The 18,618-nt window shown below is 41.8% G+C and overlaps 1 protein-coding gene across 1 annotated transcript; it reads right to left on the reverse strand.

The window, feature by feature from the left end:
* Positions 1-1,411: 1,411 nt before the first annotated feature.
* LOC117354836 (histamine H3 receptor-like) lies at positions 1,412-17,177 on the reverse strand. The gene is made up of 4 exons (XM_033932807.1): positions 16,964-17,177; positions 6,995-7,161; positions 3,529-3,735; positions 1,412-1,450 (listed from the first exon to the last, which is right to left on the reverse strand). The coding sequence occupies exons 1-4, from the start codon at positions 17,175-17,177 to the stop codon at positions 1,412-1,414; spliced, it is 627 nt and encodes a 208-aa protein (XP_033788698.1).
* Between the last annotated feature and the right edge of the window lie 1,441 nt (positions 17,178-18,618).

Raw genomic sequence — 18,618 nt, forward strand, 5'->3', positions numbered from 1 at the left:
TGCATCAATAAACTACTTCTGATTATCCTTCACTTGATGGCTCTTGGTGCTCTTTTAATTTTGTCTTATACTTACATAACATTTGGAGCTTATAAAAGAATGATTTGAGGTTTCATTGTGAGCTTGGAGTACAGAACAATTCTTAAGAAACTTTTGCCACAAAAGGTATTAGGTTAGTTCACTCACAGGATGCTACTTAAGCTAATATCTTTAAGGGTTTTATTTAATATCATTGCCTCAGTCTTCTCCATAGTAAATCCAGCTGCATAAAAAGCAGTCCTACCTTTGGTCGCTTAGATATGTGGATACCAGCAGTCACTGGGGTCCTGCCTACACAAACATTCACCCCCCCACCCCACCCCCAACATGACCGAGCCCACCCTCAAACCTTTCCACCATTAAAAATACCCTCCTCTCTGACACCAACCCTCCTAATTTCTGATTTCCCCCCCCCAACAACATAATACAAATTCCTTCCTCCCCATCCTTCAATACTGACCACCCCCCCCCCCCATGATTTCAATTCTCCTGATACCAAGCCCCCTCTCTACTCCCATACTCGCTCCTGCCCCTAGCGACTGCAGCTTTATGGATGGCTGACCTTTAATGGCAGTATCACAAGACTACCACTAGAGTCACAGGTGCCATTTTAAAGCCACTAGGCAGGAGTAAGTGGAGTTCCCTCATGCCCTGGAGACCCTCTTAACCACCAGGGATGTAAAGGTAGGCCCGGGGCCTACTGACACATGGGATGGCTTGATATCAGGTGAATCAGAATTGGGGGGGGGTGATGAATATTAGCTAGAACCTGCATAAATCCAGGTGCCAAACTAATTTAGCTGGTGATGATCAACATTTAAAAAATAATGCTGACTGCCACCAGCTGAATAGTATGTTTACAGTCTTTCTATCAGTACCCTAGTACAAGAGGCATTTAGTATGCATGTCAAAATTCTGGATTTTTTCTGCCATACTTTGAGCAAGGGCAAAATCCTGATTTTGATGACATAATGGGCCCTATTTTAAGACTATGGGAGGCAGCCTGACTACCTCCTTCAGCAATCCTGGATATTCAATGCCGAGGCCAAATCCGGCCACCAGTATTGAATTTCCAGGGCAAAGTTCACTTCCTCGGACATAGTTAGCCAAGGTGATATTCATCGGCTGGCCAGCTAAGGCAAAGCAGTGAAAGATAGACCTGCTTTTCAGGTGGTTCTATCTAGGCGCTAGCCTTAGCCAGCCAGCCAGCAAATAAATATTGGTAGTGACTGGCTATGTTACGCAACATAGCCAGTCGCCAGTCACTCCCGTGAGCCAGATATTCAGTGGGAGATAGCCAGTTTTTGCTACTGAACATTGGTGTATAGTTGGTTAAGTGGTACATAGATGGACGGAAGCCATTCTCAGACAGCTAAGTGCCATTGAATATCAGCCAAAATATGTCTTCTTTCTGAAAGTATAAAGAAAGGCAAAATGATTGGAAATGCACCAAAAATATACAATTTTACTTATAATAGGAGAGCTTTTTTTGCAACAAAACGGAGTACAGAGGCTGCTGAATAGGATGACTGTACATGCTCAGAGTGTGGTGCAGTGGTTAAAGCTAGGGGTCCAGCACACTGATGTTGTGGGTTCAAATCCACACTGCTCCTTGTGAGCCTGGGCAAGTTACTTAATCCCCCCATTGCCCCAGGTACATTAGATAGATTGTGAGCCCACCAGGACAGACAGGGAAAATTGCTTGAGTACCTGAATAAATTCATGTAAACTGTTCTGAGCTCTTAGAGAGGATTTCTATACCCACACCATTGGATAATGTCACTCACTTGTGGTCCTGACACAGCCCATCATGATGACAGGAAAAAAAAAAGAGAGATCTGAGGACAAAGACTGAAAGTGGCCACAACCATTTTTCCTTTTCATGCATTTTATTTTATTTCAAATTTTTACAGATGCAGAAAACAAGTAATCATTTGAGACATCTTTCTTAGATAAAGACTAAGAGGTCGCTACTATAGAGCAAGCTTAATATATGTCAACAAAGAGTTATATAAATTATTTCATATAGACCTGTGATCATAAGAACATAAGAATAGCCTTACTGGGTCAGACCAATGGTCCGTCAAGCCAAGTAGCCCATTCTCACGGTAGCCAATCCAGGACACTAGTACCTGGCCCAAATCTAAAGAGTAGTAACATTCCATGCCACTCTTTCCTCAAAGCTGTGTGGGAGTCCTCTACCTACAGGGTGGTTGATCGCTGGAATAGTCTTCCACTACATGTGATCGAGGCCAGCAGCGTGCCTGATTTTAAGGCCAGATGGGATCGTCACGTGGGATCTATTCACAGGGCAAAGGAAGAGGAGGGATCTATTCACAGGGCAATGGTAGGGGAGGGACATTAGGGTGGGCAGACTGGATGGGCCTTGGCCCTTATCTGCCGTCTATTTCTGTTTCTAGGTTACAGACCTATCAGTAGGGGGTGCTGTTTCACTATCACATTTTTCAATAACAAGGGACAAGCAAGTTTTGCAAGACACTAGGGAACCTGTCCCTACTGATTGAAAACACAATATTGAAGCACCACCCCTCATAGGCAGCAACACAGTTTGAGGGTCTCCATACAGCTTGGAGGGATCAGTGCTTCATCCAGTTTATCCCAAATAGCCCTGTTGTCCTTGAATTGCATGCATTAGAATGTAGCCCTGCATCTCTTAGGACAATCAGAATTATAACTCCATGTGTCCAAGGGGGCAAAATTAATACAATAATAGCCACCATTAATCTGAACCATATCTGAAATGATAACATTGGAATAGCTTCCATTTACTTGTCTCCTTTTGTTATGCCATACAATCCCTTCCTTTATTTTCATTCTTGCTAATGTGAGTGTCATTAAAACTATTAAATTTCAGTAACAATGGAATTGTCTGTAGCAGATAAAGTTTTTAAATATATTTTTAAAGGCTGGGTAACAAAGAGGATAGAGAAATGGATTAATTGATGAATTGAGCCTAAGGAAGCATGTTGCAATTTCATACCACACTGGTTGAATGCACTTCAAGTTACAGAATTCACGGATGATCACAAGCAATGATAGTGGTGACCAACAGATGCAAAATATGGTTATTATTAGTAAGAGGGATTTTGCCATTTTCATATCCCTTGATAGCTTAGAAGATTGGGAGGTTGTATTATTGTTTGCAATGGTACACATTTCTCCGGATGTCTTCAGAAAGTCATGACAGTCTCCTTTATTCTGTGCAGGAAAAAGTTGGCTATTTGTCACTTTGACATTAGAATTCTCACACAAAATTGAACTTGACTCTATCTGTTGTGCTTCTGTATCACTATATGAGGCCTTGTAGACTTCTACACCATCAGTCTTTACATAGAAAATTCCTGCTGTTGACTCTTCATCTCTGGTCTGCATTTGGGTTTTATCTACATTACTTGTTTTACTCTTTTTATGTTTACTGATGGTGAAATATATATTGAAATTGAAATAAATAATGATAGTGAAAGGCACAAAGAAATCTATAGAGCAAGCAAAGAAGCGGAAATATCTGTTGTAGAGGAATTCAGGAGTACATTGCCCATCTGGAATAACACTGAAGCCCACTATAATGTCCCAACATGAAACAGCCGGTGCATATATAAGGACTGCCAAGATCCATACTGTGAGCATCTTTATAAATGCTTGCTTGGTGATGCCTTGCTGGGCTCTATATGCAAACTACAGTAAAATAAAATAAAACAAAAGGTGAAATATTTTTATATGTCATAGAAATAAAGGTATGCAATCACAAACTAGTTATTTGACTGATTTCAATTGGTACTTACAATCTGAAAAATTTACAGTGATACAATTGTGCTGATAAAAATATTAGAATTGATCAAGGGGCTTATTTTCATAACAGAAAAAACATCCAAAAAGTGTTAGATGGATATTTTTCTTCACCAAAACGTCCCAATTGCTATTTAAGAATCCCAGTTTGTAGATGGTTTTCTATACATTCATCTTCAGTGCATCTAAATCTCTAGTGGGCGTGTTGTGATTTTTGACATTTTTCTGCACATCCAGAGCAAAATTTGGACATTTGAGGCTAAACTTGTTTCAATAACAAATAAGTGCCAAAAAGGTGCCCAAACTCAGCAGTGACCATTGGAGGGATGAAGGTATGACACCCGTACACTCTCCCAGTGGTCACTGAACCCCCTCCCACTCCCAAAAATGTATATGAAACAATACATAAGCAAAAGAAAAATCCAACAGGAACTGCAGCAAACCAAGCAGCAAAGCAAAAAAAACAAAAACTACTGCAGACTATGTACAAGATGCAGGCACTGTTTATTTCAAACTTTAATGGTATATACAACCTTATTACCAAACCAGGGATCCGACACGGTTCATATTTCGGACAACACGCCTTCTTCAGGGGTCGTTTTTTTACTGCATTCGCAACGTTTTTTTATAACCCAGCACTACTTTTCTTTGGGCACTCGTTTGTTCCTTTTAACGCTGTTTGTCATAACACCTTATCTATCATGGACCCCTGAAAAAGGCGTGTTGTCTGAAACACAGACCGTGTCGGGTCCCTGGTTTGGTAATAAGGTTGTATATACCATTAAAGTTTGAAATAAACAGTGCCTGCATTTTGTACATAGTCTGCAGTTGTTTTTGGTTGTTTTGGGGTTTTTTTTTTGCTATGAAACAATACATACCAACCAGTACATACCAGCCTGTATGACAGCATCAGATGTTATAGCCTATCCTATTAGAGCAGTAAGCAGATTCTTGGAGTAGCCTATTGGCAGTGGCGTAGTAAGGGGGGGTGGCGGGGAGCAGTCCACGAGGGGGAAAGGCCACCATTTTGAAGAGGCAACCCTTCAAGCCAGAAAGAGTGGTTATCCTTCCTGCCTGATTTTTGACAAAAGGAGTGGGGGGTGTTGGGGATAGAGGTTTCTGGAACTCAGGGGGGTCTGATCTGAAACCCCCCCCTCAGCCCACTAGACTACCAGGATTTTGTGGGAAGGTGAGGGGTGATCGGAAGGCGGTGGCACTTGGTGTCAGGGGGGGATATCAGGGGGTCCTGGTTTTGGCTGCAGGGGAGGGGGTGCATGCGGTGGGGGGCATGGAAATGCACTTCCACCCAGTTTCCCCTACCTTTGCTATGCCACTGCCTAGTGGTCACTATAGTGGACTGTAGAGATGGGTACTCAGACCCATATCCCTTTATAACTAGAACACTTGTGGTAGAACATGTGAGCTCTCCAAAACCTACTGTACATCTGTACCTACATTTAGGTGACACTGACAGTCATAAGGGCTATTGGTATGATATAGTTAGGTCCAGTAGGATTTAGGTGGGTTTTAGAGGGCTCACCATAAAATATAAGGAGGTTATATGAGATGCGTACCTGGAACGGTTTATGTGAAGTTCATGGCAGTATCCACTGCTCTGCTGTTTTGAGGGTTTTTTTTTTACTTTTAGCTTCTTAATTGTTTTACAAATACATGGAAAATATGGTCCAGACAGCTACCTTTGTTATTCACCAGTCTCTCCTGCACGGCACGGGTTGCAGCAGCTTCAAGCAAGAGGGACTGGGCATCCCTCCTGCTGCAATTGTTATGTGGGTGGGGGGGGGACAGGTTGCCTGGGCCATTGAGCTGATTGCAGGAGCCGCATTCAACTCAGCGACCCGATCCAGAACATATACCTGTTTTGAGTCAAAACATATAAGTTCCGTCCAGGCAACCTGTCAAACTTTTCAATTATGGCTGCCGGATGACTAAGTCTAGGTTGGCCCACATCCTGCCCTACTCACTCCTCCAAAAACACCCCTTTTTTGCTCTGGGCACACAGAGGCAGTGAAAAGGCCTAAGCTGGTTTTAGATACATCTATAAACCTGTTCGATTATATTGGTACTTGGACGACCTGTTGTTTTGATTGTCCAAGTGCCGATTTAGGTGGGTTTTTAGACATTTGTTGTTTTGTTTTGGGTTTTTTACAATAAATTATGTACCTCATAATGTATAAATTTCAAATGACCCAACACGGGCTGTGTTTCAGCAAAATAAAAATGCCTTCCTCAGGGTCTTAAGGGGTCCTTGGCTATTTTGAATATAAAAATTACAAAAAATCCAAGTAGTTAAGAGGCTACAAACAGCACAGCTCACAAGACTCCAATGTAGGCTGGTGTTTGTAGCCTCTTAACTACTTGGATTTTTTGTAACTTTTATGTTTTTATATTTAAGACAGCCAAGGACTCCATAAGACCCCTGACAAAGGCATTTTTATTTTGCCAAAATATGGCCCATGTTGAGTCATTTGTATTTTATACATTATTTGGCTTTTATCTTGTGGGTCACTTGTGACTGTATACACCTTTTTGTGTTTAAGTTATTTGAATGCTTATTAAACTACAAACTGGTACATTCTATCTTCTGTTCCACAATATTTTTGTTGTTTTGCTGCTTCATTTCCTTTGTGGAACCTTTTGGTGCTATTTGGATTTTGTTTGTTTGCGATAAACCAGTCTAGCCATAAATTAAAGTTTGCAATATTAAAGAGAATGCAATGTAAAGTGAGACCACCTGGGGGATTACTGTACTGCAAAAGGAGAAAACATTTTCTTTCATTCCTTTTCCTTTGTATTTTGTATTACATTTTTTTGTTTTGGAGTTTTTGTTTTGCTTTTGGTCCGCTATAGCAAAATGATAAACACTCTTATATAAAGTCTGTTTCAGATTCCTGCTACTTCTTGAGTATGTTAGAACAAGCTTACTCTGTAAAATATAGAGAAACTTCCATGAATATGTCCAATCAGTGTCTATAGATGGTTTTTCTTCAGTAAGGAAAGTTATGAAGCTAACTTTGCTTTTAGGAGAAATTCAGCAAAATGGGTTGATAACTTATTCCTTGAATTTGTTGTCTAAATGAAATAACAAAGAAAATTTCAAGTTAACAGTACATATCCCTTATTTACCTACCGCATCTGTGACAGACAGAAAACGATCATGGCTGACGAGCACAAGACTTAATACGGAAGACCAACAGGCTGCATAATCTATAGCTAGCCAAAGTTTGCAGAGTCCTCGTCCCAGTATCCATTTTCCATTTAGCACATAGGTTATATATATGGGTAAAGAGATGGCTCCTTAAAAATAGACATTGATGGAAAACAATATGCCATTTTAATCCTTGTGCATTTATACATTCATGAAAATGCATATTTTGATGTATTTTTCCACATTCCTCTTGGAAAGGTTTAAAGTAAATGAGTTAGCCTTCCTCTACAACAGTGGTCTCAAACTCAAACCCTTTGCAGGGCCACATTTTGGATTTGTAGGTACTTGGAGGGCCGCAGAAAAAATAATTAATGTCTTATTAAAGAAATGACAATTTTGCATGAGGTTAAACTCTTTATAGTTTATAAAACTTTCCTTTAATAGTTAAAAGGAAAAATATATAAACTATACAAAATTGTCATTTCTTTAATAAGACATTAACTATTTTTTCTGCGACCCTCCAAGTACTCTATTTTTTCTGCAGCACTCACATTTAAAGTTTAATATCTTTTCTTTCTCAAAACTGGCACATTACAATCACTAAACTGAAAATAAAATCATTTTCCTACCATTGTTTGGTAATTTCATCAGTCTCTGGTTGCACTTTATTCTTCTGACTGTGCATCCAATACTTCTTCCCTTCTTTCAGCCTCCTGTATGCTTCCTCTCCTCCAGACCTCATTCCCTCCCCCAACTTTTTCTTTCTTTCTCTATGTCTGTCTTTCTCTGATTCTGTGTCCCATTTTTTGCTTTGTTTCTAGCTCCCTGTCCCCCCGCCCCTTCTTTCTTTCTTCCATCCTGCCCTCCCCATGCCACCGCCACTGGGAAATAGGCTGCTGCTGCTGCCGCCGCCATCGGGAACAGGCCGAGATCTCTCTGCTTCTCTTCTCCACGGGGCCAATTCTAACATCAGAAAGGACGTTCCGGGGAGCAAGGCAGTGATTGGCTAGCCAGAACGTCCTCTTGACGTCAGAATTGACGTCGGGTGGAAGAGAAGCAGGGAAATCAAAGAACATGGTGCCGGACTGTTCCCCGATGGCAGTGGTGAGAAGGGAAGGGAAGCAGGTTGGGCACCACTGATCTAGATGAGCCGCGAACCGCACTCTAGGGAGAACAGTGGACCGCCCCTCCCCCCTTGGTATGCCACTGGAGCAGCAGCGTGTCTGGCCGGTTCTTCCGTGGATAGCGCAAGGAGCTGCCAACCCGCGGCTTTGAACGGAACAAGCCGGCCAGACACGCTACTGCTCCAAAACAAAGAGAATGATCGCATTCAGACCGCGGGCCGCAAATAAAACTTGAAGAGCCACAGCGGCCCGTGGGACGCATGTTTGAGACCGCTGCTCTACAATGTGTTGTATCATTTTTCCTATTGTAAGGGCCAGACTCTGTATAGGACACCCAGTCACAACAGCTGCCTAAGCGGCTATTGAGAATCGCACCCACATGTCCTATATAGCAGTGTTTTTCAACCTTTTTTGGGCAAAGGCACACTTGTTTCATGAAAAAAATCACGAGGCACACCACCATTAGAAAATGTTAAAAAATTTAACTCTCTGCTTATATTGACTATATATAAAGTAAATCTCTTGAATAGGAATCAAATAAACACAAAGAAAGTATTTTATAATTACTTTATTACGAAATAAAAATTATAAAAATTATAAAATACTTTATTCAGTGCGAAACCTGGGCCTGTTTGGCTGAACACAAAGCTGATATTCTGGCTGGAATCGAAGAAAGACACACACGTAGCTCTTCGTCAACAGCTCTCAGTCTCTCTCTGTATTTGGTTTTTATAGCATACAAAAATAGACAAATATACCCTCCATCCTTTTTATTAAACCACAATAGCAGTTTTTAGCGCAGGGAGCTGCACTGAATGTCCAGCGCTGCTCTTGACGCTCATAGGCTCCCTGCGCTAAAAACCACTATTGCGGTTTAGTAAAAGGTGACCATATTGTAAAATATAGACAGCAGATATAAATTCAGAACTGTGCATAGTAAGTGAAGGGAAGTTTTCATCTCTGGGAATTTACCCAGTTAACTATTAAGTTATTTGGGCAAATTCCTTTGAAAACTGTGGTAATACTGCCTCCACTTTGCTAAATTTAAAATCAAATCATTTTTCCTACCTTGTCTGGTGATTTCTGGTTGCACTTTCTTCTTCTGACTGTGCATCCAATCTTTCTTCCCTTCTATCAGCCTGTATGCTTTCTCTCCTCCACACCTCATTCCCTCCCCCAACTTTTTCTTCCTCTCTCCCTGACCTTTCTTTCTTTTTTTCTGTTTCTCTTCTTTCCTTCTGTTTCCCTGCCTGCCCCCTTTCTTTCTTTCTCCCTGCCGTTCCCCAAGCCACTGCCACTGCCGCTGCCGCTACCATCGGGGAACAGGACCCACCAATGGATAACAGGCCCCAAAGCCGACGCGGACGCATGCTCTCCCTGACGTCAATTGTGCAATCGGAGAGGAAGTTCCGCCCAGCCAGGCAGCGATTGGCTGGCCCGAACTTCCTCTCCGACTGTAGAATTGACGTCGGGGAGAAGAAGACTTATCGGCTCCATAGATTAGATCGCCAAGACAAAGTGAGTCCTGGGTGATCGACTCACTTTGCCTTGGCGAGCTACTGGCGCCCCTGCCTCGGGCCCCCTGTCAGCTCCGGGCCCGGCGGCCCTGCGGCACACCAGGCAACATCTCGCGGCACACTAGTGTGCCGCGGAACACCGGTTGAAAAACACTGCTATATAGAATTGCATCTGTCCTGATAGACAGACGCCTAACCCCATCTAACCACCCCGATTCTCTAACCAGTGTCCATTTCACAGGTGCCAATTACAGAATCGCGTTGCCGCTGAGCTGATCACCACAAGGGAATCTCCCTGCGGCAATCAGTTTAGCAGCCTTAGCCGTGGCAGGGAACCCATCCCCTCTGCGAAGTTGGCTGGCAGGAGGGATGCCTACTCCCTCCTGCTGGAACCCCCGAAGCCCTCCCCCCCTGAATGTCCATGGCAGGAGGAGTGCCCAGTTCCTCCTGCCACCCCCCCCCCCCCCCCGAGACATCCCCCGGCAGGAGGGATGCCCACTCCCCCCTACCGCTGGCTCCATCATCCCCGAAGCCCCCCCCAACAGTCCCTGACTCCACCCCACAATCCACAACTCCACCCCTGACACTCCCCGATACTCCCCGACACCTAGGAATAAGCATTGCATTTTTACTGCAAGTTCTGTGATGCAGAGAGCCACACACTTGACCAAGCATCAGTTTTGTCAGGACAATGTTGAAGGGAAGACAGGTCAAAGTTAGAAGGATTTGGGGATGATACCAACAAGATATTGTCCGCATAGATATAAAAGTTTGTAGCTGTGGATTGGATCAGTGATGGTAGGGAAGAAAAATATTAAAAAGAGATGGGAAAAGTAAAGAGCCTTGTGGAACACCTCATTTGAGAGGAAGCAGAGAGGACTGAGAGTTGGGAAGTGTATCAGTGGAAGTACATCCATTCAAGAAAGAACCAAATAGAATGTTAGGAATTATCAGAAAAGGAATGGAAAACAAAGATGAAAATGTTATAATGCCCTTGTATCGTTCTATGGTATGGCCACACCTCACACACTATGTGCAATTCTAGTCCCCTTATCTCAAAAAAGATATACAGGACTTAGAAAAGGTACAGACAAGGGTGACAAAAGTGATAAAAGGGATGGGACAACTTCCCTATGAAGAAAGGCTAAAGTGGCTAGGACTCTTCAGCCTGGAGAAGAGACAGTTCAGGGGTGATATGATAGAGGTCTATAAAATAGTGAGTGGAGTGGAAAGGGTAGATGTGAATCGCTTGTTCACACTGTCCAAAAATACTAGGACTAGGGGGACATGTGATGAAGCTATTAAGTAGTAGATTTAAAACAAACTGGAGAAAATATTTCTTCACACAAAGTGTAATTAAACTCTGGAATTTGTTGCCAGAGAATGTGGTGAAATCAGTTAGCTTAGCGGAGTTTTAAAAAGGTTATTTCCTAAAAGAGAAATCCATAGGCCATTATTGCGATGGCTTGGGGAAATCCATTGTTTATTCCTGGGATGAGCAGCATAAAATCTGTTTTACTACATGGGATCTAGCTAGGTACTTGGGACCTGTGTTGGACACTGTTGGAAACAGGATACTGGGTTTAATGGACCTTAAGTCTGTCCCAGTAAGGCAATTCTTATGTTCTTTAAGTAGTTAGTCCTCCCTTAATGTGGGCTAGATGGAAGCAGTTTATGATGTAAAGATTTTCTTTTTTTGATCTTATTGAGATTGTAAAATTCCATTCCTTACTGTTCTAGATGTAGAACTGTTGTAAAAATTATAAATAACAAAAATTTTAAAAAAAGAATTATTCCCTGGATCTATAAAGAAGCCTTACACAGGAAATGACAGGCTATACACAGGAAATGAAGACGGGAAACTGACAAGGTTGATGGTCAGTCTAGAAGAGGTATGTAGGAAGATTGATAGGCTTAAAAATTATAAATCCCCGGGACCGGATGGCATCCATCCTAGGATAATCAAGGAACTGAAAGGGGAAAGATGGTATAGGCGCTGATAAAGGACCGTGTCATTGATCACCTTGACAGACACAATCTGATGAGGACCAGCCAGCACGGCTTCAGCAAAGAAAGATCTTGCTTGATGAACTTGCTGCACTTCTTCAATGGAGTAAACAGGCAGATAGACAAGGGTGACCCGGTCGACATTGTATATCTGGATTTTCAGAAGGCGTTCAACAAGGTCCTACATGAACGACTACTTTGAAAAATTGCAAGCCATGGAATTGAGGGTGAAATACACACGTGGATTAAAAACTGGTTGGTAGATAGGAAACAGAGAGTGGGGGTAAATGGACAATATTTGGACTGGAAAAGTGTCATGAGTGGAGTGCCACAAGGATCGGTGCTTGGACCCGTGCTCTTCAATATATTTATAAACGACCTGGAAATTGGTGCGACAAGCGAGGTGATAAATTTGCAGATGATACGAAGTTATTCAGAGTAGTAAAGACACAGAAGGATTGCGAAGACCTGCAACGTGACATAAACACGCTCGAGAAATGGGCTGCGACATGGCAAATGAGGTTTAATGTAGATAAGTGTAAGGTGATGTATGTAGGTAAGAAAAATTTTATACACGAATACAGGATGTTCATGCGGTACTCAGAAAGACCCCCCAGGAAAAAGACTTGGGAGTACTGGTCGACAAGTCAATGAAGCCGTCTACACAATGTGCGGCGGCGGCGAAAAGAGCGAACATAATGCTAGGAATGATTAAGAAGGAGATCACAAACAGATCGGAGAAGGTTATCATGCCGCTGTACCGGGCCATGGTACGCCCCCACCTGGAATACTGCATCCAGCACTGGTCGCCGTACTTGAAGAAGGACACAGTACTACTCGAAAGGATCCAGAGAAGAGCGACTAAAATGGTTAAGGGGCTGGAGGAGTTGCCTTATAATGAGAGACTAGAGAAACTGGGCCTCTTCTCCCTTGAAAACATGATTGAAACATTCAAGATAATGAAGGGAATAGACTTAGTAGATAAAAACAGGTTGTTCACCCTCACCAAGGTAGAGAGAACAAGAGGGCACTCTCTAAAGTTAAAAGGGGATAGATTCCATACAAACGTAAGGAAGTTCTTCTTCACTCAGAGAGTGGTAGAAAACTGGAACGCTCTTCCAGAGGCTGTTATAGGGGAAAACACCCTCCAGGGATTCAAGACAAAGTTATACAAGTTCCTGCTGAACCAGAACGTACACAGGTAAGGCTAGACTCAGTTAGGGCACTGGTCTTTGTCCTAAAGGCCGCCGCGTGAGCAGACTGCTGGGCACGATGGACCACTGGTCTGACCCAACAGCAGCGATTCTTATGTTCTTATGTTCTTTGAAGAAGGAGAGAGTGACTAACCAAGTCAAAAGTGGCACTCAGATCCAAGGAAATAAGAAGAGTGAAATTACTCCTATCAAGTGATATGTGAAGGTCATTCAAGACTGCAGTGGTTACTTGTTACTTTTAAAAGTAACATCAGCGGTATGTACTATTACTTTTCTTACCCTTTCCTTCAATTTCTTTCCTTTGACAATTGGCATTCTTTCCTCTCAGATTTAGGTTTATTGTCTATTCATCACTGCTTTGTTATCTCCCCAGGATAGATGGTAATAAGCAATAAACCATAACATATTACTTACCCCCTCTTTTATTAAGGTGCGCTAAGCGTTTTAGTGTGCGTTTATCATGCGCCAAATCAACGCGTGCGTGCTAAATGCATCCATAGGATAACATGCACGCGTTGGCTTTTAGTGCATTTAGCATGCGCTAATATTTAGCATGCGCTAAAAAGCATAGCGCACCTTAGTAAAAGAGGGGGTTAGTTATATATTACAGTACTTGCTCTACTCTGCTTATGCCATATCAATGACAGGCATAAGTTGGCACATCTTGAGGGTCCCTTTACTAAGGCACGCTAACCGTTGTAGCGCATGCTAAACACTAATGCGCCCATAAACTATAATGGATGCGTTAGCGTTTAGTGTGCACTAAAACGGCTAGCGTGCCTTAGTAAAAGGACCCCTTAGTGTGACAAGTGAACACACATAACTGGAAGACATGCCCATAGACCACCCATTTTCTGTTCATGTCTGCAGTCTCCTTAAAGTTACATAGAAACATAGAAATAGACGGCAGATAAGGGCCACGGCCCATCAAGTCTGCCTACTCCAGGTGCTACATTATAGAATAATGCCTAGTGCAGATAAGCACCTGTCAAGTAATGGCAGCTTTGATGTGTGCATGTGGTGCATACCTCTAGAACAGGGTGTCCAACCTTTTGGCTTTCCTGGGCCGCATTGGCCGAAAAAAATGTTTCTGGGGCCGCACAAATGCGCAAACGCTGCAGCAAGACAGAGGAGGGAGCCGGCAAGACCCAGAGGCAGCAGAGAAAAATACTGCATTGCCCTCGACCGGGGCCGCACAAAATACTTCACGGGGCCGCAGGTTGGACACCCCTGCTCTAGAACCACCAAAATAAACCAAAATGACACTGGATATAATTTCTTTTCTCTTTTTTCTCTATTTATAGATGGAGACAAGCCTCAGAATATTGAGTATTAGATTTTCATCCATTCAGGCTTGAACCCATCCTCTAGAAGCCGGTTTATAAATTTGCCCCAATTGAGCTTTCAGAAAAATTAAAATATTAGCCAACCTTTTTCCCCCATCCCCACCCTCTATATTTAAACACCATGATCAGCAATGACTTCAGACTGTGACTGCACTATTTATACTTGGATATCTGAGTATTAAGGCTGCACTCTACCCTGGACCACCCTGATACTATCCAGATAGTGCTGGGTGAGTCTTTGAAGATTTTCAGCAACTTTATCCCGATAAAGGTCCATCAAGCTCAGTATCCTGTTTCCAACAGTGGTCAATCCAGGTCACAAGTACCTGGCAAGATCCCAAACGAGCAAAACAGATTTTATACTGCTTATCCTAGAAATAAGCACTGGATTTTCCCAAGTCCATATTAATAATGGCTTATGGACTTTTCTTTTAGGAAATATCCAAACCTTTTTAAAACTCTGCTAAGCTAACTGCTTTTACCACATTCTCTCGCTACAAATTCAAGTTTAATTACACATTGAGTGAAGAAATAATTTCTCCAGTTTGTTTTAAATTTATTCATTAATAGCTTCATTGCATGCCACCCTAGTCCTAGTATTTTTGGAGAGTATACAAGCACTCCACTCAACTCAGTATTTTATAGACTTTTATCAATGTTCCCTCAGTGGATTCTTCTCCAAGCTGAAGAGCCCTAGTTTTTTTTAGTCTTTCTTGATAGGAAAGTCATCCTATTTCCTTTATCATTTTCATTGCTCTTATACCTTTTCTAATTCTGCTGTATCTTTTTTGAGAAGTGGTAAACAGAATTGCACACCAAAGTATCCAAAGTGCAGTCACACCATGCAGCAATACAAAGGCATTATAATAGGGATACCATATGGCTCCAGAAAAAGGTAGGACAGATTGAACATCAGGTTTTTACTTCCATTGAAAGCAATGGAAGTAAAACCCGAATGTCTTAATCCGTCCTCCTTTTTCTGGAGCCATATGGTAACCCTACATTATAATATTTTCATCTTTGGTTTCCATTCCTTATCTTATCTGCACACCACCATCTTGACGCCTCCTTCTTTTCCATCTTTAAAGTGGTATCATTATTTGTGTGCAAATAATAATGATATGTGACATTTATCCTTTGGTGAAAGTTAGCATTTTTAACCCTTAATCAGATCCTTTAGCTCAAGGCTTCCCAAACCTGTTGTGGGGACTCTGCAGCTAATCGGGTGTTCAGGGCATGACATCAATTTGCACGCATTGGAAACATCAAGCTTCAGCGGATTCTCAGCAGGTATCTGCTTTCTCACTAATGGCTCACATTATATTTCATGAGTTTGTAAATCTCACTCTTAAATTAATTTCAATTATAGAATAATCTCTTCCTCCACCCTCAAAACCCCTGGAGAGTTTCACTGACAATCTGCTGTTGTTATGCAATGTGAGTATAGCAAGCAATATTCCTGGAGATTTTTTTAAAAATTTTGTTTCTTCTGAATAAAATAGAATTGAATAGATGACTGTGAGGTCCTTTTATTAAGGTGTGCTAATGGATTTAGTGCGCGCTAAATGCTGAGACATCCATATCCCTGTGGGCATCATAGCATTTAGCGCGCACTCATCTTTAGCGCGCGCTAAATCCGTTAGCGCACCTTAATAAAAGGACCCCACATTTAAGATTTGAAAGTGAGCGCCCTGAGCTCCAGCTTTGAGAAACACATGGAAGCAGCCAGCTATGGGCAAATGCAAGTAGTAGCACAAGTTAAAATGATGTACGTGAATTTTCTTTTAACTGCTGTGTGCTGCATGTTCTTAAGGAGGTAAAAGGAAGAGCAAATTGGCCAGCACTGCACTTTCTCTCCTTTTTATTGCTTTCCTCCTCTTTGTGATTACTTTAGACTCTCACTTTGAAGCTTGATTTTTAAGGTACACTGCCATGTCGATTTGTTGTCCACTTTTAATATATTTCAGGACTGAAAACACTGCTCCATACAAAGGACATACTCACGTTCTGCATTTTTACCCATATGCTTTATAGATTTGGTCGTTCCTTTGCCTACAAGAGCATTTTAATACACATTTCTCTGTACAGTATTTCTTTTTAGCACCCTTGCTGTTTGTATTTATGCATTATATTGATATGTATTATGTTTTCTAGTGTTTCTGCAGTTCATCTGTATGAATGCATCTATACCTGCTTATAGTGGTATGTCTTTCATCTTCCAGGTGTTTGCAAGTTCATATATTCTTTTATTATTATTATTATTATTATTATTAGCACATTGTTATTTTTATTTTCTTATAATTTGTCTGTTCTTATTGTTTAATATGCATACATTGAAATTCAGATCTGTATAAAATAGGTATTATCTTGAATGTTCAACATAGATGTACTGTTATAAAGTTACTTCCACAATGGACTAGGGCAGAGGTGTCCAAAGTCCCTCCTCGAGGGCCGAATCCATTCGGGTTTTGGGGATTTCCCCAATGAATATGCATTGAAAGCAGTACATGCACATAGATCTCATGCATATTCATTGGGGGAAATCCCGAAAACCCGACTGGATTCGGCCCTCGAGGAGGGACTTTGGACACCCCTGGACTAGGGGGTGCTCCAGAATCTACTTGAGAAACACCGATATTGAAAGGATTATTTATCTTTAATACAGTTTTATCATCATTATTATTCCTGTAAGTTTTAGGATAAAGTAAAAGCAAGCTGTTAGTTTAATGGTATTGGAACTTACCGACTAGAAAGTCACCAATTGCGAGATTAAGAAGCAAAAGGTTGCTGTGCTTTTTAAGCTTTCTGTCTACTTTAAAAGCAAAAATAACAAATCCATTTCCCAGGACTGTAATTCCAACTGTCAGCATCAGAAAAATGGAGACAATCAGCCGTATGCTGCTTGAGAAATCTTCCCAAAGACCTTTGCTGACCCTGGAAAGATTAGAACTCAGCATCTTATACAAGACAAAGTCATTTCAGTACTGAACAAATCTCATATTACTTCTGGTTGTGCTCAAGGATCACTTGCTTCTCTTGTTTATTGTGCTATTTCATTGGTGACCTGATGAAGAGAGGATAAGTCAAAAGCATATTACAGATGTATTTAGTTAGTTTCATAAAAGGTATCACTGACTCTTATTTCTTGTTTATTGCAGAGACATATCTATGTCATCAGAAGACTATCATACTGCTTCGGTGCAAGAAAAATTGTATATGATGTTTTCCAAAAGCCTGCAGTGGGATAAGGTAGTTTTCAATGTAAAAGTGAAGATAGAGGCGAGTCCAGCAATATTTGAAGCTCCAGTGGAATAATGGATTGCAGCTGCTTCTCTTCCACATCTACTGATATATATAGGAGGCAGAGGAGGAGGCGACTCCAGAAGTACCATCAGGTGAAACAATGCTAATTAAGTCGGTTTTGCATTTCTGAGCTATGGGTACAACCATAATTATCTGGCAATAGCTAAACTAATTTGATTACTGTTTAGAGGAAGAAAGTATTTTAAAATAAGCAAAGATTTAACAGCTGACAATTGTAAGTACACTGAAAGACGTAAATATCCTTTCATTGACGAATCATGTCTTCAATTCTGGCACCAAAAAAGAAATCCAATGTATAGTGCATTATAGAATACAATCAGTTGTGCACGTTGCATAGTACAGTGTTTCTCAACTCAGTCCTGGAGTACCCCCTTGCCTGTCAGATTTTCAGGATATCCTCAGTGAATATGCATGAAAGAAATTTGCATATAACGAAGGCAGTGTATGCAAATCAAGTTTGTGCATATTCACTGTGGATATCCTGAAAACCTGACTTGTAATGGGGTACTTCAGGAATGAGCTGAGAAACACTGGCATAGCGTACATAGGTACACCAACTTATACCAACCATCGAGCTGTCATAAGTGGGTTGACATGCCAGCATGGCTTTGCACTCCCCTTCTGGCACTAAGTTATAGAATTGCCCCCTTAATCTTTATACCACAAGTGCCCCATGACATTGGGGAGCTGGGGCAGGCTCAAGATGGCAGCAGGTGTACTGACTGACGTCTCATTACCTTTAAGGCCTCACTGTTGGCAAAAGACAGGGAAATCTTGGCCCTATTCCTCAAATTACACAGCTACTCCCGTATATGGACCTAAAGATCGTTTTCTGGAGCTTAGAGAAGCTCAACGACAAAAATCTGGGGAGTTGCAACAGCTTGGAGTTTCTTCCGATAAAGGAGGACTCCGTGATCATGGACCTCACCCTCAACCTGGATTGGCGAACACCCCTACTGCAGCCAGGAACTTCATCGCCTGCAGGCGTGAGTGCTGATGCTGTTCTTGTTTGACAAAGGGGAGCTTTTCATTTGGGAGAGATCAGTCTGTAGTCTATGCACTGCTAAAGTATAA

Source organism: Geotrypetes seraphini, chromosome 2, assembly GCF_902459505.1.
Source record: "Geotrypetes seraphini chromosome 2, aGeoSer1.1, whole genome shotgun sequence".
NCBI lineage: Eukaryota > Metazoa > Chordata > Amphibia > Gymnophiona > Dermophiidae > Geotrypetes > Geotrypetes seraphini.

What these genes read in the sequence shown, in the direction of transcription:
- LOC117354836 (XM_033932807.1), bottom strand. Translation starts at nt 17,177, where the DNA reads ATGCTGAGTTCTAATCTTTCCAGGGTCAGCAAAGGTCTTTGGGAAGAT. An exon ending in AATTGGTGACTTTCTAGTCG is followed by an intron (nt 7,162 to 16,963) that starts GTAAGTTCCAAT and finishes TCTATTTTTAAG; the next exon opens with GAGCCATCTCTTTACCCATA. An exon ending in CTTGCTCTATAGATTTCTTT is followed by an intron (nt 1,451 to 3,528) that starts GTGCCTTTCACT and finishes TTATACTTTCAG; the next exon opens with AAAGAAGACATATTTTGGCT.